The 22,618-nt window shown below is 41.7% G+C and overlaps 1 protein-coding gene across 2 annotated transcripts in view; it reads right to left on the reverse strand.

The window, feature by feature from the left end:
• Positions 1-22,163, reverse strand: part of trim36 (tripartite motif containing 36) — a 96,122-nt gene extending 73,959 nt beyond the window's left edge. For both annotated transcript variants that reach the window (XM_067982972.1, XM_067982971.1), the window contains exons 1-2: positions 19,240-22,163; positions 17,455-17,704 (exon numbers count right to left, since the gene is read on the reverse strand). In XM_067982972.1, coding sequence (XP_067839073.1) covers positions 17,455-17,704; positions 19,240-19,308 — 319 coding nt within the window. In that variant the 5' untranslated portion in view covers positions 19,309-22,163. The remainder of the gene's footprint in view (positions 1-17,454; positions 17,705-19,239) is intronic.
• Between the last annotated feature and the right edge of the window lie 455 nt (positions 22,164-22,618).

Consider the following 22,618-nt stretch of genomic DNA (forward strand, 5'->3'; position numbering starts at 1 on the left):
CGACTTTCACGATCTCAGGACGTCCCAAAGTACCTTACTGCCAATAAAGTACTTTTGATGTGTAGTCACTTTTGCACATATTATAGCTGCTGAATATCAAAGGCAGAAAAGTTATGGATTCAAATAGAGTTGAACACGGCTGTGTGTAGAATTTAACTCTTTTCTGCAAGTCCCTACTACCTGCAGTGCAAAAAACCCCGAAAGTATGGCTCTAATTGTTAGATAACTTCAATTTTTTTAATTTAAAAAAAATCAAAAATCACATTAAATTATATCTGAAAATATTCAACAATTTGGAAACTTCTGAGTTCAGATTTTTCTGAAGTTAAGGAATACTGGCTATATGTTATTATTAAATTATTACACTTTTTGAATTAAGGGACGTCAGTATATTTAGTTAACACTACTTTCGGGGTTTTTTGCACTGCAGGTAGTAGGGACTTGCAGAAAAGAGTTAAATTCTACACACAGCCGTGTTCAACTCTATTTGAATCCATAACTTTTCTGCCTTTGATATTCAGCAGCTATAATATGTGCAATAAGATATACTGACAGTGGAAAAGGGGCGAAGGAGATGGGGCTCAGCAATGAAGGTGGAGTTGCACTAATTTTGTTACATTTAAAAAACTATGATGCACTAGGAGTCATAAATTTACAGAGCCTCTGCATTGGATCAATGACTTAAAATGGCATAAAAAGTTATTTTTTTTTAATTCACAATATTTAATAACTTACTGTTACAAGTACCTCAGACTGGTACCTGTACTGACAAGTTGACAGTCTAATGTTAATCCATTTTATTTCACGAAAATATATATCACTGCCACTTGATTCCCAAGTTTCTAAAAGCGCACTAGAAAGTGTGTTGCTGCAAATATGTTGGTCTTATTAATGTCAGTTACAGTTCCTCAGGCAAAGGGAATATTTGCATTCACTGGTGAGTAAGAAACCCTAATTAGACATGCCTGAAATTGTTAAAGATCACTGACTATGAACTTAACAGCTGTTCACCTTAATTTTAAACATGACTACTGCTGAGTATCTACCTCAGTTCACATTATCAGAGTTGGTACAACCCTCCCCAACCACCCCCAATAAAAACTGAATTCACTTTAGCAGACTATAAACAATTAAAAATAAAACACAGTGAATTAGTAAAATTGATCATAGACTAGCTGCACTGCACGCATCGTACCTAATCAGATTTTAGCTACTATTTACAATAAAATTATTTCACATACAACATTTTCATTCCAGCTCTCAGATTGTGCACTGGTTATCACATCCCGTGACACCTCTTCAGCAAGTAGGCTTTTATCTCATTTAAAAAATAATTGTATTAATGTGAATAATTACACTACTTTGAAACAAAAGCCTCACGCAACTTAAAACAGCAGGCAGAGACTTAACTCCAAAAATGATTTGCAGTCAGTTGATGCTTTTCCAGTGCGGGAAAGTAATTGGAAGAATGGAAACAGGATCAAGCATTTGGAGAGTTGAGCATTGTTAGGTGTATACCTACAAACTGGGAATTTCTTTAAACGTGAGTGGGTATAATGTAATTGGATGTATTCTGGCCATACAGAGAATCCACAGCAAATAACTTATCACTTGTAACAACAGTTAACCCTTCAATGTGAACATCACCCACAACATGAAGTGCATTGATAGTTGCTGTGCGCACTAAAAATGATTCAAAATTGAATAAAAATAACCAAATTAATACTAAGGAGACGATTTTAACCCTGAGTGGGATTCAGCCGTGCGGGGGGGAGGAGGGAGGCAAATGTGAGACACACTCACTAGCCTGAGTGTTTCAGGCCCAAGGTATATTAATTCCCGGGCCTCGCTTAAATTTCGGCGGTCCACTTCCTGCCTGGAACAAATGGGAAGAAGGCGTGGAGCGGCTGCTGGCAGAGAAAGATGGTGGCCCTTGGCTGCCCACTGGCTTGCAGAAAAGTGGTGGTCGGTGGTGGTGGGGGGTTTCAGGAGAGTCTCGCGTGAGGAAAGGGGGGAGAGTCCGGGTCAAGGAAGACAGCAATTTTGTGGTGCCCAGGGGAAAATTCTTATCCCTCCTGGTCCCACAAAGGAAAGTTTTACATTTGCCAGCGGGCCTCTTTGCCCTTCCCACCAGCTGCCGACCTGCTTTAGGCTAGCAGGAAATCCACAGCAGCTTTGCTACTCAGACCCTGATTAAAATCAATCGGGCTCCCATTGACATAATAAGGCCTTGATTTAGATAAATTCATGAGGCCCCCACCTACTTTAGGAGGGCGCCTCAACCGCCTGCAAAAGCCTGCAGGTTAAAATCGGAAATGGCGGGAAAGGGTCCAGTACCCGAGCGGGTAAGTAACCTGCTTATTTATAACTGCTCACCTGCCCAATTTCCATCAGATGGGTAGAGTTAAAATCGACCCCTAAATATCAGTTTAGTTGTTTTTAGAAAGGAATACTCTAACGTGATTTCTTATATGTAATCTAATATTGGATTTACATGACGGTTGTACAGCAATGTTACCTGAGCCCCTCGATCAGTGATATCTAAGCTTCTCTATCACGTTACCACCTTGTGATGGTTTCAGGTATCGACATTCTCAATTGAAGGAAGAGAAACACTGATCCCGTGCAGTTTCCATTTTTAATATTCAGAGATGGAACATGAGAGAAAATGAGAAAGAGGGAATAAAATGTGAAAGACAGAGAAAGATAGAGTGAGACTGAAACAATGAGCAGGTGAAGGGTAAGAAGTACACTTAGACAGAACATGGATAGTAAGTCTGTTAGTAATTCACAGCATAATAACACAATTAGTGATTCACAGGAATTACTATGGGGGAATCACTTTGCTTACATTCAACCATCTCCTTCAGATGACATGGCTGAGAATGTTAACTAACCATCAGTAATTCACAGGATAGTAACACTTAGTAATTCAGAGAATAGTAATATTGTTAGTAATTTGCAGGATAGCAACATCATTAATAATTTATAGGATTGTAACACTATTAGTAATTCACATAATAGTAATACTACTAGTAATTCTCAGAATAGTAACATTGTTAGTAATTCACAGATAGTAACATTGTTGGTAATTTACAAGATAGTAACACTGTTAGTAATTCACGGATAATAACATTGTTAGTAATTCACAAATGTTGGTGTCAATAAGCTGCAAGGAGAAACTGAAATAGGTGTGAAGTTTTAAAAACACAACATGTACTTGCATGCTCAACATTTATTAAACATTAACTTTTTAAAACAGATTAGTGTGCCCAAAAATCATAAACCAAGAATGTGCTAGGTAACAGGAAATTATTTCTTAGTTAATAATGTATTATCACATGGGATCTGCATGATTATTAATGTTAGTCAGTAACTTCACATCAAAAATATTTTCAAGTAGAAGTTTGAATGTCTATTAGTAAAGTAACCAGAACTGGAATAAATAATGTAAACATATAACATCTTAGCAACTGGTCACATTTTAGAGCAGTTTAAGAGATTGTACTTTTCAAAAATTTGATTTTTTTTTTGGCTCTTAGCTCTTTTCCCCTTTCCTTATTAGGATGCTCATAACACCATTCCCTTACAGGGACTGTGGTCAGGGACTTGCTCTCAGACCTCCCCCAATGTCACTGTGTAACCAGCTGCTGAAAGCTACAGGAAAGTGGCTCAGATCAATTCACCCATTAATTTCTTCCAGTAGCTCGTGGGGGAGATCACTTAGTTTATGTTCATCCATCTCCTTAGGATAACGTGGCTCAGAATGTCAAATGGCTATATAGGGAAATCATGGCCATGAAACTGGATCCTTCCACTCCATGGCCCAGTGCAGTGTAAGGAAACCCAATGACTTTTCTTTGAATAAATAGAAGAATTGGGATGTTCATAAATCTGTCATATGTTTCTATACCCACTCTTGATTTGCATATCGTAGTATTATCAGGCAGTAAGAAAGAAACAAAAAGCACAGCAACAACAAAACCACATAAAACACAACCAAACCAGAAGACAATGAGAAGCAGCACAGCAGCCAGTAAGCAGCAGACAACACAAGCAGGCATGGGATAGGCATGCCGTTGTCACAAACTAATGAACCAAGCAATGGGGGGAACTAAATGCCAGAAACAAATACTCTGCAGTGGTCAAGTTAAGCTGAAGTTCACATAGGGTCTGGTTCTTGTATCACTTGTGCAGTAGTGAATAAGCCAGCTATTGCATGCATTATTGTATGTGCCACAAGCTGACAACTAGTTTGATCATTAGGCAATTGCCTCAAGTGTTAACCCCGATGCATATTGAGACCCATAATGCACAGAATTTCATTTGATACTGTTATCACTTCCAGAAGAAATTGTTTGCATAAAAATGAATTTTAGATTATTTTAAATAATCCCCCAAAAAATCTCTGAAGTTGTGCTCATCAATTATAAACCAAATACTGTATTACAGAATTCTAGCCAATCAGTTTATTTTTTAAAATCACAGTTATTTCTATAGTGATGGGATCCTCTTTATGTTAACTCTGGAACTTGACCACCGATTCTTTATTTTAAAAATATAAATTCTCAAATATTATCTTGTCTTGCAAAGACTGAATAAACAATCATTGTAGTAGAACTGCAGCTAAGAGTCATTAAACCTAGGTAAACACAGAATAGTTCTACCTTTTCTCTCGAATGACCTTCGCAGTGAGGCTGCAATCAATTAACAGAAAGTCAGGAATAATCCTTCAGTGCCATTACCATTACACTATAATGCTGTAAATGCAAAATCAATGTTATACTTCACTGACTAATGAACATATTACCTCAGAGACAATGTGACACAAACAGGATCACACTATTAAAAAAAAATTATTGTTTAGAATCAGGGTAGTTCATTACATTTCTGAATCAGAAAACCTTTAACAAAACAGAACTACAGTTCTTTAAAGCTGCACTACCTCTTTTCAAGCCTTTACTTGTCCATATATTCTAAACACTAACCTGTAGTGTCTATTTACTGAGTAAATAGAATATGATAATTTATTGTGGAGTATTGTATTCAATTCTGGGCACCGCACTTTAGGAAGGATGTGAAGGCCTTAGGAAGGGTGCAGAAAAGATTTGCTAGAATGGTTCCAGGAATGAGGGACTTCAGTTATGTGGATAGACTGGAGAAGCTGGGGTTGTTCTCGTTAGAGCAGAGAAGGTTGAGAGGAAATTTGATAGAAGTGTTCAAAATCATGAAGGGTTTATATAAAGTAAATAAAGAGAAACTGTTCCCAAATTTAAGGTGATTGTCAAAAGAACCAAAGACAACATGAGGAAAAACATTTTTACACAGCGAGTAGTTATGATCTGGAATGCGCTGTCTGAAAGGGTGGTGGAAGCAGATTCAATTGTGGCTATCAAAAAGGAATTGGATAAATACTAGAAGGGAAAAAATTTGCAGGGCTGCGGGGAAAGAGCAGGGGAATGGGACTAATTGGATTACACTTACAAAGAGCCGGCATGGGCTTGATGGGCCGAATGGCCTCCTTCTGTGCTGTAATCGTTCTATGATTCTATTTTGACCACACAAAAGGCAGTGCAAACTATTCTTCAAGCATGAAATACACAGTCAGAAAAATATTCATCTACCAAAATATTCAAAACGAGCTTGCACATCAACACACAATAGCAACTAGTAGAGATAATGCAAGAAGTTTATATTTAATCTCTACCTCACTGTGACAATTTTGGAAAACTATACAAAGTTACTACACACAAATTTCACCCTTAAGGCTCTAACGCATGTTGTGATACAGTTACACATTTTCCTGTCACCTTCCAGTGTCTCAACCAAGTGGTCATTCTTTATGTGTGAACCTAGACAGTGAATGCCAATTGGCCATTAGACCATTGAGAGCACCACAAGCAACCTCTTTCCTGCCCTTACCCATCGGCCCAACACATGCACTTTCCAGCAGAATCACCAGATAATGATCAGAAGTGGGAAGCCTGGATGATTTTTCCTCTCCTTAGCCTGAGATACTGAGGCCATTTCTATCACCGCTAACATCACCCCATTTGAGATCAGCTAACTTAGCACAGGCTGGGGGTGAAAACTGAAAACTTGCTGGTTGGTATGGCACCACGGTAGGTACAGCATTTAACAAATGAGCCACCTGAGCAGCTGCAGAAACAGCACTTTTATGTCAGATAATCAATGGTCATACGTTATTCTAAGTAGCCATTGGAGTACTAAAAGCCTCAAAATAATACAGATGGGTGCTTGGCTTTAAAGTGATTGGATGAAATTATTGCACATACACCTACAAAGGTTTGCGAAAAGGATTCTGTGACCACTGTCTTTCCAACATGGCATCAGTATTCCTGCACCACATATAACCAACTGTCAATTTCTTTTTTTAGTTTATTCAGGGAATACTGACAATTCGTTTTTTATTAAATTGAGAACAGACTGGGCAGTGTCGTGGTTTAGGTCACTTTCCTTTCACTTTTTGGCCTTAAGTTTAAATCCAGTACTGACTGAAGCCTGGAAAAAAGTTGCTGTTCAATAACCAACGGCAGAGACTTCAGACACAAGGATCCCTCCCAACATGTGACTGATTCAAACAGGGGTCAGTAAAACAAAGACTCTGAAGTGCCTTGGGTTAGAATGAAGCCCATTCCTGCAGCAACTGATATAAATAATCTAAACATTTGTTTTCTGAGGTTCTTTTTTGCACTTGCTTCAAAAACCTGATTTCAATTTGTGCAACACTTTTTTCTAGAGTTATCACATTTGAATAGAATTGTTAAACACAGGATATCTTGGTGTACTTCCCGATGTCACACTGTCACACCTTGTACGTCAGGCACAGAATTAAAGCACACTCTTTACTCATCTTCCTCTGGTGTTATATCCACCATGTTTGTGTTATTAATTTCTCGTTTCATATCTCTGACCAAGTGTTTTCAATTTTCCACTCTGCCTCGAACCTTTTTGCTGCTTTTGGTTTATAAATCAGATTGCATTGAATCCAGTGGCAAAACACTGAAACATTTTTATACTAAACTGCAACAAACAGGTCATTTTTAAAGTGCGGAAATGTCAACCAGCTTCAGCATTCAAAACATGTGGTGGCATGTGCTCCTTTCCAAATCTGATAGGGGTTCCTGTTGTCAAGCATTCCTATAAAAACGTTCTATATATTCATAATGCCCACTTTATAAGTACCACCCCTTCTCCAGTCTTTTTAGTCCATATGTATGCTCAGGAAAACATTTTTGACCCTGAAGGTAGCAGGACAGGTAGATAAGGTGGTTAAGAAGGTATATGAGATACTTTCCTTTATCAGCCGAGGCATTGAATATAAGAGCAGGGAGGTTACGCTAGAACTTTACAAAACAGTTAGTCCACAGTTTGAGTACTGCGTACAGTTCTGATCATCACATTACAGGAAAGATATGATTGCACTAGAGAGGGTACAGAGGAGATTTACGAGGATGTTGCCAGGATTGGAGAATTTTAGCTCTGAGGAAAGATTGGATAGACTGGGGTTGTTTTCTTTGGAACAGAGGAGGCGAGGGGTGATTTAATTGAGGTGTATAAAATTATGAGGGGCCTAGGTAGAGTGGATAGGAAGGACCTATTTCCCTTAGCAGAGAGGTCAATAACCAGGGGGCATAGATTTAAAGTAATTGGTCGAAGGACTAGAGGGGAGCTGAGGACAAAAATTTTCATCCAGAGGGTGGTAGGGGTCTGGAACTCACTACGTGAAAGGGTGGTAGAGGCAGAAAACCTCATCACATTTAAAAAGTACTTGGATATTCACTTGAAGTGCCATAACCTACAAGGCTACGGACTAAGTACTGGAAAGTGGGATTAGGCTGGGTAGCTCTTTTTCAACCAATACAGATATAGTGAGCTGAATGGCCTCCTTCTGTGCCGTAAATTTTTCTATGTTTTATGACCCACAAATAGTGCTAACTGTGTAAACGTCTTTCACTTACCATGCATCGTGTGCCATTAGCTTTTAGAGGGTTCATTCTTTAAACCACCCTGATAATCTGTACAGTAACTCATTTGGGGGCAATCACTTCAAATAACCCGTAAACTTGTTTTCAAATCCCTCCATGGCCTCACCCCTCCCTATCTCTTTAACCTCCTCCAGCCCTACAACCCTCTAAGATCTCTGCGCTCCTCCAATTCTTGCCTCTTGCATGTCCCCAATTTTAATTGCTCCACCATTGGTGGCCATGCCTTCAGCTGCATAGGCCCTAAGCTCTGGAATTCCCTCCCTAAACCTCTCCGCCTCACTATCTCTCTCTCCTCCTTTAAGATGCTCCATAAATTCTATCTCTTTGACCAAGCTTTTGGTTCTCCTGTCCTAATATCTCCTATGTGGTTCAATGTCAAATTTTGTTTGATAATTACTCCTATGAATATAAGACCATAAGAGATAGGAGCAGCAGTAGGCCATTCGGCCCCTCGAGCCTAATTCGCCATTCAATGAGATCATGGCTGATCTGATTTTTACCTCAACTCCACTTTCCTGCCCTTTCCCCATATCCTTTGACTCCCTTGCTGATCAAAAATTTGTCTAACTCAGCCTTGAATGTATTCAATGACTCAGCCTCCACAGCTTTTTGGGGTAAAGAGTTCCAAAGAATCACGACCCTCTGGGAGATGAAATTCCTCCTCATTTCCGTCTTAAAAGGGCGACCCCTTATTCTGAGACTATGCCCCCTAGTTTTAGATTCCCCCATGAGGGGTAACATCCTCTCAGCATCTACCCTATCGAGTCCCCTCAGAATCTTGTATGTTTCAATAAGATCTCCTCTCATTCTTCTAAAATTCAATGAGTATAGACACAACCTGTTCAATCTTTCCTCATAAGACAACCCTTCCATGCCCAGAATCAACCTAGTGATCCTTCTCTGAACAGCCTCCAATGCAAGTATGTCCTTCCTTAAATAAGGGCACCAGAACTGTACGCAGTACTCCAGGTGTGGTCTCACCAGCACCCTGTTCAGATGTAGCATGACTTCCCTGCTTTTATACTCCATCCCCCTAGAAATAAAGGCCAATATTCCGTTTGCCTTCCAGATTACCTGCTGCACCTGTATGTTGACTCTTCGTGTTTCATGGACGAGGACACCCAAATCCCTCTGTACCGCAGCATTTTGTAGTATTTCTCCATTCAAATAATATTTTGCTTTATTATTTTTCCTCCCAAAGTGGATGACTTCACATTTTCCCCCATTATATTCCATCTGCCAAATTTTTGCCCATTCACTTAACCTGCAGACACTTTGTGTCCTCATCGCAACTTGCTTTTCTACCTATCTTTGTATCATCAGCAAATTTGGCCACAAGACACTCTGTTCCTTCATCCAAGTCATTGATATATATTGTAAATAGTTGAGGCCCCAGCACCGATCCCTGCGGCACCCCACTAGTTATAGATTGCCATTTTGAAAATGACCCTTTTATCCTGACTCTTTGTTTTCTGTTAATTAGCCAATCCTCTATCCATGCCAGTATATTACCCCCAACACCATGAGCTCTTATCTTGTGCAGTAATCTTTTATGTGGCACCTTATCGAATGCCACATAAATGCCACTGTGAAGTACCTCAGGACGTTTCACTATGTTGTTGTTGTTGTTGTTGTTGTTATTATTATTATTATTATTATTATTCTGCTAGTAGTAAGCCCCTTGCCCTGTGGGATCGCAAAATACCTTCCCAATGTCACTCTGAACAATTTCACTGTATAACCCCACTGCTCTTCACCAGCTGTTCTTGTGGCACATATCCTCTGCTCCTCCAACACAGATTATTTCACCTCCCCTACTCTCTCCATTTCATGATCAACCTTCAGCTACTGTTCTCCTGCCCTCTGGAAGTCTCCCCACAATCCCCTCCATCTCGCTACCTCCTTCCCTTTCAAAAACTTCCCTAAAGCCCTTTGACCATGCATTTGCCTCTGTTTTCTCTCCTACACAACATCCAGCTTTTTGTTCTCTGCTTAAGGAGCGCTATTGAAATGAAAGTTTGTATAAGGCTCAGGAATCATCACAGATAAATATTAATCACATTCTTTTCAAAAATAATTGGAATTCTGGTGATCAGGACTTGAGATACAGATTTGCTGCTGTGGACGAGAAGGTTAAAGAGTGAAGTGCAACCACCTATTCTTGGGTATGAATGATGTGCATCATTTAATTTTTAAGATGAAACAATGCATTAACCTACTCATACTCCCCTCACTGATTTGGTTAAATATTAGTCATTAACTAAATGTTTACAGAACTTGCTGTGAAGTACACAGCAGATCAGTCAGCAACTGTAGAGTAAAAACACGGGTTAATGTTTTGATGAGGGGTGTGTACCTGGCTGGGTATTTCTAGCACTTGAAGATTTTTTAAAAAAAAGTTATTAACTGTTATTTACTATGAGAAAGCTCTGCTTACCACAGGGATTCGAATATAAAACAGTTAGTGCTTGAAATTACATATACAATGCTGTGTTGCAATAATATTTTTAGATAGACATCTACATTATATACTTTGCAGTACAATATTCCTTGGAAAAACAGTTAAGATTTTCTGAATGTTGTTGCCTTAGGCTTTTAAAGTCATTTGCTGGCTTTCATAGATAATTTTATCTTCTTTGAAATGTTTCAATAAAATTACATATCCAGTACCATATATTTTGTACATACTCAATGCACCACAGAATTGCTATAAATAGACACAGATTACATGGGGCTTCATTGATGGCTGAAATGATTGCATACCAGCTGCTTTTTCTTGCTTTCTTTGGAAGGATACAATGGTGTATAATTCAAATTGGGTTTTGAGAATGTTTAACTTCTCAATATAGCTGTGGTGGGTATGGATTATCCCATAATAATCTAACATGATGAAATGCAAACACCTTATAATTGGCTGCAATAACTCCTGGGCTAGGGTAGCAAAAATAAAAACAGCTAGTGTTCCTCTTCCCTGATTGCTAGCTGACTCCTGCTGGAAAGTACACAGGTGTGAGCATCTTGTGAGGCTAGGACTGCACTTGGCTGTGATACCACCCCACAGTTCTATAACCTGCGAACATTCACTGTTCAGGCTTACACATAAAGAATTGCCACTTGGCAAAGGTATTGAAAGGCTCATGAACTAGAAAAGTAGCCATGTCAGATTGAATAATAACTGCTAGTGACACCCATAAATCTGGTCACCACAAACCTTTTCCAGTCTGTACAAGTAAATATTCTGTAAAGGGATGGCCGAGCTCTCCAAACAGCTTCAGCTATCAAGGTTTGCACAGAAGTATTGAAGATCCACTATTTAAATTATCACTACAAAAGGTCCATAGCACATCTAGCTATGCCATTCTAGTTCTTACGCACCATATTTCTCCTCGAGGATTGGAACGATAAAGTAAAGATGGTTGTAAGCACATTCCAATTCTTGGAACTAGTTAAAATAATTGTATTCTATTTGATTCTTCTACTAACATGAAACAATGCCCATGTTCTCAAAAGTTAATAAATACCAACTCATCTTTCAAGTCAGCCTTATGGGAAAAAAAGCCAGGAAAATATTAATCTGATCCATACAATTATCTAACATTTTACCCATTCAAATGGATAGTAGTACCAATTAATACTGTTATCTTCAACTAAAGGAAATACTCCAGGAAAGCCTCAAATAATCATATTTTGCTTACCTGAAGAAATGGCCTATGTGGTCCTGAAAGCTGGTATCAACTAAAACTCGTAAACTAGGTTACCATTAATAAAGGAATTAAAGGAGGAGGGAAACTGAATGGCACAGTGAGTTAGCATCTCTGGGTCCTGTCTTCAAATCCAACCCAAGTCGATGGGATAAATTATGGACTGGTTTTGAAGACAGGGCCCAGAGGTGGAAGTAAAAGATCCCATGGCACTTTTCAAAGAACAGTAGGGAGATTTTGCAGTGTTCCTCCCTTAACCAACACTGCCAAAAATAGATTAACTGGTCATTCATCTCATTTGCTGTTTGTGGGATTTTGCTGTGTGCACATTGGTTGCCATTTTTTCCTACATGATAACAGTGACTACACTTCAAAAGTAATTGATTGGATGTAATTTACTGAAAGACATAGCCACTCACTTCCTCTCCCATGAACAGTGCCATGACAAGCTGTAACCAGTTATGTGAGCATGTGGCTGTCATGTTTGCCTCTATTAGTAACTCCTCTGGGTTTTATGTAGAGCTGGAAGCAAACAATGAAGGGGTGGAGTACCTCTGGTTCCGGAACAAAATCATCGCTGACTTCAATAAGATTATCAGCAAGGAGCAGTTCAGGCTGCTGGAGAAGATCAAAACTACTGGGAGCACTGACATGGCAGCCTTTGGCCTCAATGACTCTACGTATGACAAGGCAGGCAAAACACATATTATGGCTCTGGCAGACTATACCACATGGCTAATGGAGCTGATGAAATGTGAAGTGTTTTGGGAAGTCTGGAGGACATGATAAGTCACTATATGATACTTTCTTGTTTTCTTTAAAGTCTCTGTGAGTTGGCTGTAAAAGTCCTCCATGAAATGAGTTTGAACAACCCAATTTCTAGTGCATGTGGACCAAAACACAAAACTGCTCCTAATTTGATAGTAATTGGTATTGAACAGGCAATCTCATTCAGAGAGGCCACAGAATAGTGGATGTGGGAAATGAAAAAGGTCACACTTATGCGGTAGGGTTCTTCTGAAGTTGGAACAGAAGCATGTTGCTTGGATAGAGTAAAGGGCATTTTATCCTGCATCTAGCTTTGCTATACCTTACTTGAGAGTGCTTAATGCTGACATTGGATGTCAAAAAATGATTAGCATAAAATGCATCAAAAAATATCAAAGAAACCAGCAAAAAATTTCCTTAAGGGAAAATGTTTAAACTTAAAAACATTACATTTTCTTTTATAGTCCAGCAACATCAACAACAACAACAATAACAACTTACATTTATACAGCGCCTTTAACATTGTAAAATGCCCCAAGGTGCTTCACAGGAGCGATTTTCAAACAAAATTTGACACCGAGCCACATAAGGAGATGTTAGGGCAGGTGGAGGTAGGTTTTAAGAAGTGTCTTAAAGAAGGAGAGAGAAGTAGAGAGGTGGAGAGGTTTAGGGAGGGAATTCCAAAGTACAGAGCCTAGGGAGCTGAAGGCACCACCGCCAATGGTGGAGCGATGCAAATCAGGCATGCGCAAGAGGCAAGAATTGGAGGAGTGCAGAGATCTCAGGAGGTTGTAGGGCTGGAGGAGGTTACAGAGATAGGGAGGGGTGAGGCCATGGAGGCATTTGAAAACAAAAATGAGAATTTTAAAATCGAGGCTTTCCTGGACCGGGAGCCAATGCAGGTCAGCGAGAACATGGGTGATGGGAGAACAGGAATTGGTGCGAGTTAGGATACGGGCAACAAAGTTTTGGATGAGCTCAAGTTTGTGGAGGGTGGAAGATGGGAGGCCGGCCAGGAGAGCATTTGAATAGTCAAGTCTGGAGGTAACAAAGGCATGGATGAAGGTTTCAGCAGCAGATGAGCTGAGGCGGGGGTGGAAACGAGTGATGTTACAGAGGCGAAAGTAGGAGGTCTTGGTGATGGAGCGGATATGCGGTCAGAAGTGCATCTCAGTGTCAGATAGAATGCCAAGGTTGCGCCTCTGGTCTGGTTCAGCCTCAGACAGTGGCCAGGGAGAGGAATGGAGTCGGTGGCTAGGGAACGGAGTTTGTGGCAGGACCGAAGGCAATGACTTTGGTCTTCCCATTATTTAGTTGGAGGAAATTATTGCTCATCCAGTATTGGATGTCGGACAAGTAGAGTGACAAATCAGAGAGAGTGGAGGGGTCGTGGGAGGTGGTGGTGAGGTATAGCCGGGTGACGTCAGCGTACATGTGGAACCTGACGTTGTGTTTTGGATGATGTCGCCGAGGGGCAGCATGTAGATAAGAAATAGGAGGGGTTCAAGTATAGATTCTTGGGGCACTCCAGAGGTAATGGTGCGGGAGTGGGAAGAGAAGCCATTGCTGGTAATTCTCTGGCTACAACAGGATAGGTAAGAATGGAACCTGAAGAATTTCGTTAACTAGATTTTTATTTGAAATCCATACCATCCAACATTAAAAAAATCCATCTTCTATTAACCTTTTTATGTGAAAGTTTATGAAACTTTAGGCCAAAACATAGCTGTACAAATTGGATCATTGCTACATGCCTTCTGAACTGCACTTTGTTTGGTTCCAAATCTAGGGTTGTGCTGGTTAATTGGTTAATCTCCTTTCTATATATAAATCATTTGAGTCTGTTTTGGCCCCAAGGAAAAAGCATTTCTCTTTTGCAGAAGACAGATAGGTTCCATTAACATCCTACTGAAGAAAGCTTCTAATTTTTAATGTAAAAGTATATAATGTAATAATATAATGTATTTTGAGATCTAATGACATCATAGATGAGTAATGCATTCCCTTAATGTCTCATTTGATTAGATTGCTGCCCTGCAGAGCTCACAACTATTTCGAATAACTTTGAAGGGATGATATCATTTCTTTGGGCTAGTTTCAGGCGGAATCAGTTCTTGGAGCAGATTGCTCTGAAAATTCAACTGTCAAGTATCCATGGGCTTTTGCCCTATCTCGGCTGGGGCACTTTCTTTTCATATACATTTTATCTTAGTTTTAAGGTTAAAATTTAAAAACAAAATAATAAGGAAACACCTGGTCCATTGTTGACATGACAGCACTGCATAACTGACTGTGTAATCCCTCCTTCTTATTGGTAGAGTAGTGGAGCCAAAATCCATGAAACAAACAGCTGGATGTCATGATGAGGGGATATCGGTTTTTTCCTAAATGGATGAATTGGATCGACCCTTGTCCGCATCTATCTTTTCTGATTTTCAAGAATATTTACCTGAATTACATTATCTCTTTAAATTCCAGTTACTTTTCATGCAATTAGAGGCAAGGTTAGTGAGGAAGTTTGTTGGACTCAAATACAGTGTAGAAGACAAAAGTCAGCCAAGAGTGTACCCAACAATAAATTCTAAATTAATAACTGCATGACAAATTCTAAATTAGTAACTGCATGACTTTTCTTTTATTCATTCTCTGAATGTGGGCATTGCTGACAAGGCCAGCATTTATTGCCCATCCTTAGTTGCCCTGAGAAGATGGTGGTGGGCTTTCTTCTTTACAGTTTGATACAACTGAGTGGCTTGCTCAGCCACCTGAGAGGGCAGTTAAGAGTCATCCATGTTGACATGGGACTGGAGTCACACATAGGCCACACCAGGTAGGCTTCCTTCCCTAAAGGAAATTAGTGAACCAGTTGGGTTTTTACAACAATCCGACAGCTTCATGGTCACTTTTACTGACACCAGCTTTTTATTTCCAGAGTTCAAATTCTCAAACTACCGTGGTGGGATTTGAACTCACATTCTCTGGATTATTAGTCCAGGCCTCTGGATTACTAGTCTAGTAAAATACTAGATAGGGTGTTATGGTATTGTGAGATCAATATCTATATAGAGAAATGCAAAGTCCAATTCCTGTGTTGTTCTCTGCCCAGACACCACAAAGCTCTACACGTACACATAAATCCAGAGCTTCCTGTCCAGCCCTCCGAATGCCTGTTAAATGTTAATGTCAGAAGACAGCTGACAAGACAATCATTATCTACTAACATTTTTTTAAAAATAAAATGATGCTTAAAATGTTCTCAGGTTGCCTAATGAACTGGGCTACATTTATACTGTAGCGGGTGCGAAGACAAAATCCTGGAACTCCCTTCCTAACAGCACTGTGGGAGAACCTTCACCACACGCACTGCAGCGGTTCAAGAAGGCGGCTCACCACCACCTTCTCGAGGGCAATTAGGGATGGGCAATAAATGCTGGCCTCGCCAGCGACGCCCACATCCCATGAACGAATAAAAAAAAACAAATGGTTTAAGCCCACCTCAAGGACTTCCTTTAATGGACAAAAAAATCATGTGGGATGTATTGATCTCCTCAACCAAATTCCCAATATGGACTCACATTGTACAAAGCTCTGCACCAGGGCACTAATTCATTAAAGTCTATGTCTTGGCCTATTAAAGTGTAATGCTATGTATCATAATTGCAATAATATTTTAGCAAACCAAACTTTGAAATCAAACTAGACAGTTAGAATAGTCTAAACTTTTGATATTTACCACCACAGTTTGTTTTTAGAGCGCTGACTGATATGTTAACACAGCAGATACCTGCTAAAATTAAAAGCAAAATACTGCAGAAGCTGGAAATCTGAAATAAGAACAGAACATGCTGGAAAAGCTCAGCAAGTGAGGCAGCATCAGTGGAGAAAGAAACAGAATTAATGTTTCAGGTCGAAGACCTTTCGTCAGCAGTTCTGATGCTGCCTCACTTGCTGAGCTTTTCCAGCATTTTCTGTTTTTATTCCTGCTAAAATTAAGATGACTGGAGTAGCCCAGACAAGAAGCAGTATTGTTCTGTTTAGGCTGTGATTATACTGTGCTACTGGTCTGAAACCAATAGCTGCGGAATGCTATTTGCATCTAACAACACCAAAGTTATGCTGCAGACTGAGAAGTGGGCTCTGGGGCCTGGGCAGAGTTCACTGCTGTACTTGTAGACAATTGTAAACAATTTTACAACACCAAGTTATAGTCCAGCAATTTTATTTTAAATTCACAAGCTTTCGGAGACTTCCTCCTTCCTCAGGTAAATGTTCAGGAGCTCCTTGTAGACATTCACATTGCTCCACTCCCAAATGGTTATTTTAAATAATATTTTGAGAGCTCGGTGGGACTGTCTGCATTCTCAGAGCATAAAAACTGGCTGTGATTAGGTTTGTAAAGTTTCTAGGAGGTCCAAATGGCTCTTGAATGCAGTTTAAACCTAGCGACACCCCCTGAGATATACTCCAACACGGTGTGAAGCCCAGCAGTATAAGACAACTTCACCAGGAGGTCTCACACCCCTGCATTCTTACATAGAATTACATCGCGTCTACAGCACAGAAACAGGCCATTCGGCCCAACTGGTCCATGTCGGTATTTATGCTCCATAGGAGCCACCCACCCTACTTCATCTCATCCTATCAGCATATCCTTCTATTCCTTTCTCCCTCATGTGTTTATCTAGCTTCCCCTTAAATGCATCTATGCTATTGGCCTCAACTACTTCTTGTGGTAGCGAGTTCCACATTCTAACCACTCTCCGGGGAAAGAAGTTTCTCCTGAATTACTTATTGGATTTATTGGTGACATTCTAGAGTTAGATTGGGTCTCATACTGTCATTTTTACATCCCTGCCCAGCAAACCCCAGTAGCAACAATACAGAAGAGACACTATCAATACACAACTTAAGACAACCACTTTTTTTTCGGTTGGTAGAAGCTGTTGCTGTCAGTGGCGGCGGAGGAGGACACCTACCTGTCCTGGTGAGTCTGTCGAGCCTCTCGACACTGGCCGAGGAGAGGCGGCGGACTCTGGGGCTGCTGATGGGAGTGGCCGGGTTCGAGAACTCCGAGTCCGGCTCGGCGTTCGCATCGTCCCGGGACAGCAGCAGCTCTTTGGCGCATTTGTGACAGACACTGTGCTGGCAGGGCAGGATCAGGGGGTGAGTGAAGAGCTCCTTACAGGACGGGCAGATCAGCTCCCGCTCGATGTTTTTAATGGGAACCTGCAAAAAGGAAAAAGATGCTCATCCACACCCAGCGCTGCAACTAAACAACAGACAACTCCTGGCACTCGCATATTAACAGCTTCTGAAAACTCCTAGAATGCAGACGGGTGTTTTCATTTTAGTCAACACTCGCATCCATATTTTTATATATTATTTTTTTAAAGAAAGCGATTCACATAGGCAATAATATACAAGACATTCTGGTAAGTTATCGAGGCTGAATATAACAGCAACAAGAAAACGTTGCAAAAAATATATCCCATGATCACAAGCTGAAGAGGGGCAAACAGCAGCGAATGTGTGGGTGGTGGGGTAATACTGATCGACATCACTGGGCAATGAGAAACTAGTGACACTGTAAGGGCGAGTTTGTTCAATCTAGAGACAAATAGGCTTTCTGTGTGTCTCAGTTCTGCAAACATCTCACCTCAGACCGCTTCAGGAAGTCAACAAGTTTCACTACTTACACGTTTGAGCTTTTTAACCGACATGATCCAGATTTCGCTCCTTGTCTCATATCGACATTCACACTGGTTATTAAACATATGATCGTGGAAGTGCGAGAAAGTTCAGCAACAGTCAATCTCCAGACTGTCACAGCAACTGTGATTTAAATGGGAGGGACCCCGGATCGGAGCAAGAACCAAACACGCCAGGAAGAAAAGCTGGACTGGAGAAAGGGTCGCCATGGAAACTGCTACTAAAGCTATAAGTTTTAACGCAAACCCCTTCTTCTGGATCCGCTACATCTGGACTCACCACTGGTTACAGAACAAGTTGTGGACTGAAGGAGGAAAGAGCTGCTCAGAGCTGGGATAGAGCGAAGACCCCTTGCATTGAGGAAGACTTCTCTTCAATCAGATTAAAGCTGGAATGGAGACTCCCACAGGGATTGCCCACGGACATCTGTTGCAGAGTATGTGAACCCAGCCCAAACACAGGCAGGCACACAGTCCAGGACACGGATTCAATCCAACTGAAGCGGATACAAAAAGCGAGCCATTGATTTATTGGGCACCTTTGCCCAGCGCGGCCAGAGAGCAGGGGCCGGGGGATGAATGTTCAACATTGCATCCTCAGCCCTCACAGACCCCCCCGGGGACTGCTCACCCAGATCACCAAAGACTCCTCCTTGGGACTCTCGCCGAGCCCCCCAGCCCCCCTCCGTAAGACCCAGGACACGGCCACCCGCTCCAGCACCTAGTGCCCACCTGCAATACCCAGAGAGTCAGGCGGAGTCGGAGGGGATGCGAAGGGGACCGAGCCCCTGCACTCGCTGGTTGAAGCTCTTACCTGCTCATTTCCCCAACAGTCTGCCTGCGGACTGTGCCCGACCGGCTCCCAGCGCCAGACCTGCATCTTGAAGGAGGCAGAACAGGTGATGAGGCTGGACGGCGCCCTGAAGATCCACTGACTGATGCCGGAATGTGGTCATTACAACCGCGGTTAGCAGCAACCTCCATCCAGGGCTCTGGGTTTGGATGGAGATCGCCTGCCCCTTGCACACACACACAGCCCGGAGGATCACCTACCTCACCCTTGGAGATCCTGTCAACGATGAACCCAAACTCACTGATATCATCCGAATCGGACATGCTCATGGTTAAAGGCAGCTTCCTGGAGAAAAGCCAATCGGAGTATGTGTGCACAGTGTGTGTGTGTGGGGGGGCGCTTCGTCCCCGTCCCCCCCTGTCCCAAAACTGACTTTACAGACCCCGCCCAGTCAGGTGGATGTGGACAGGCTGCCGAGGTCCGATCTCATCAGCCAGTGGACTCGCAATGAAATACTGGGCTCGGCCTACAGTCCAGTCACTTTCCTGAATCCCAAACCCCGCCCACAGTGATCAGCCCGGGGCGTGGAGTGTAGGTATGACCGACCCATAACCATCAGGCGAGATCGCTGCTCACCACTCGCAAATACTCCTGCAAACAGATGGGAGCATTAGACTAATGGGTTTAGCACAGCCGCCGTCTCCCAGGGTCACCCGTGCGTCCCTCAGCAGGAACCGATCCTGCTCCTCTTACAGGAGAACCGACAGCAACACACCGGTCTCCAGTTGTTTTCGAAAGAACAGAAAGTCATTAAAATACACTAATGGGACAATTCTAATTGCATGTACTGGTTTCAGGACCCCACCTAGTACCGGGGGACGGGTTACTCTCGGTTGATTTACGGAATATTAAAACAAGAAGTGTTTCAATGGAATCGAGCTCGGCTTTTCATCAGAGAGCGCTCTAAATTTACCAACATGTTTAAATAATATATACGTTGCGGGCAATTTGTCCGTGTTAAAGCTTCAGACAGATAGATGGTCAAGGTCACACTCCCGCCAACAGAGATTGACTAGGGACAAAAACCAAGACATTGAAATGTGGCGATTCTATCTCTGAGAGGTGACTAACAGCCTGAAATACAGAGACAACGGGTCGTTTTGTAAGGGGCGGGAGTTGAAGCAGACCTGGGGTTTAGCTGTTGGCAGGTTCTCGCATGTCTTTGAGATAAGCCAGTGCCGCAGTGTCAAACACTGACCCAATTTCCAGCCGTCTTTGCTGCCTGGTTCTCATTGGTTCCGCACATCTCACCGCCACACCCTCACCCTCATCACAGAGCCCGACCCCGGGACATGGGGACCGAGGATGGCAAAGTCACAAAATACATACAGGGGAAGGAGACCATTAGTTCGTCCATTCAGAAAGAATCTACAGTCTCCATCACCGCGTCCAGCTGTTTCTTAAAATGACACTGGAGTAATTTTCAGATTCTGCAAAACCATCTGCCAAGACTGGAGGGAGAGCAATAATCTGTTAACGCTTAAAGGTGTCATTCGACCCGAGTGTAATCCGCACGCTTCGAGACGGTGCCGAGTGCAATTCTGACATTGTTATCGTTACTGGATGCAGATTGGCTCCAATTCAATCGGTGCAAACCCGGATACAACCTCCAAAAAATTAACAAACAATCGGACTCGGAAATGCTGAGCTCAGGTGAGCTTTTCCTGAAGACCGCTGGACAGATGGTGACAAACAAGTGACTATTATTGTCATCACTTGACTTGCAAAACCACCACTGAAACTCACACTTTGTAGATGCAAATCCAAATTTGCCACCTGCCCCGGTTGCATGCTACATTTTATATCTCTATTCACAGTGTGTCTAACATAAATACATCGTGCATATTTCAAATATTGTAAGTTAGCACCGCTCCTGTAAGTGTTCCAGACAGAATCAATTAATAAACATAGAGAGGATATGATCATACAAACTACAATAAGACATTTAACTTCCCTGCTCTAAATCTTGCATTTTTCCGAATTCTAGGAACATAGGAACAGGAGTAGGCCATTCAGCCCCTCGAGCCTGTTCTGCCTTAACTTAGATCATGGTTGATGTATCTTAACTTCATCTACCCGTCTTGGTTCGCTATCCTTTAATACCCTTACCTAACAAAAATCTATCAATCTCAGTTTTGAATTTTTCAATTGACCGAGCCTCAACAGCTTTTTCTTTGTGGGGGGTGGGGGGGCGGTGGGGTGTTCTGATTTCCACTACCCTTTGTGTGAAGAAGTGCTTTCCGACATCACGCCTGAACAGCCTAGATCTAATTTTAAGGTTCTGTCCCCTTGTTCTGGACTCCCCCAATTTATAATTATAATTTCTCTACACGGATCTTACACTTACCGTGCTGCTCGATATTCTCCCCTTTAGTCCATTGGTAACTTACTGAGGGATTGTGTCTAAGGCACAATATTTTATTCATTGTAAATCAAACAAGGGAGAACCTGGATTCTATTTTCTAACCAGGGAAAATAGTCAAAATAAATGCAAAACTTTAACTTTTTTTTAACCTGCAATAAAAAATATTCTTACAGTAAAACTACTCTGTAGATTAATCTTTTAGGCAGTGGTGGAGCTTATCCCCCACTCAGGGAGCTCAAAGGGGTTCATGACCCCACATCACTTTGAGATCAGCCAATTTTGTGTGTCAGGGCTCGGCCAAAACTGACTGCAAATAATTTACTCATTTAACGTTTAAATTCCAGACTGTGGTCACGTTGCTGTTTTGAGTCTGACGCGAATGGCAGCGCAGCATTGGAGGACATGTGCTGTGCTGTGCCAAGTCAATCTCGACTCTCCCCCTCCCAATTGTTCGAACTTAACTCCACCCCAGCTTTTAGATACACTGTATGTATTATACTGTAATTCATAACAATGAGCATTATAGAGAATGTGCAAATCAAGTAAGAGATGCAATAATAGAGGTTGAGATGATCTTAGGAGTGAAGCTGGAGTAGTCTGTAAATTATCCGATGCCTCCTTTACACTGGAGTGTTGTCACGTGTTGGCTTGGAGTGAGCAGTGCTGCTGATGGTAAATGCTTGTCTTGCCAATGGTGGTTCAGGCTACAGGCAGGTTGAGCACGTCACCCACTTGTACGGATCTGTTATGCACCTTTCAGACCTTCTCCAGCCATCAGGAAAGCTCTGCATCTAGAAATAAAAGTATTAGGTTCAAGATTTTTAAACAGCTACTCCTGTATGAGTTTGCACGTGCAGTTGTTTCTCCATTGTTGTCTTTGATGTGAAGTCCCACTGTACTACAAATGGAGGAAGTAGAAGACGAACTTGCATTTATCATAGTATCATTGTACGTACAGCAGAGGAGGAGGCCATTCGGCCCATTGCGCCTGTGCCGGCTCTTTGAAAGAACAATTCAATTAGTCCCATTCCCCTGTTCTTTCCTCATAGCCCTGTAAATGTTTTCCCCTCAAGTATTTATCTAATTCCCTTTTGAAAGTTACTATTGATTCTGCTTCCACCACCTTTTCAGGCAGTGCATTCCAGATAATTACAACTCGCTGCGTAAAAAATGTTTCCTCATGTTGTCTCTGGCTTTTTTGCCGATCACCTTAA

This window comes from Heptranchias perlo, chromosome 4, assembly GCF_035084215.1.
Source record: "Heptranchias perlo isolate sHepPer1 chromosome 4, sHepPer1.hap1, whole genome shotgun sequence".
Classification (NCBI taxonomy): Eukaryota; Metazoa; Chordata; class Chondrichthyes; order Hexanchiformes; family Hexanchidae; genus Heptranchias; species Heptranchias perlo.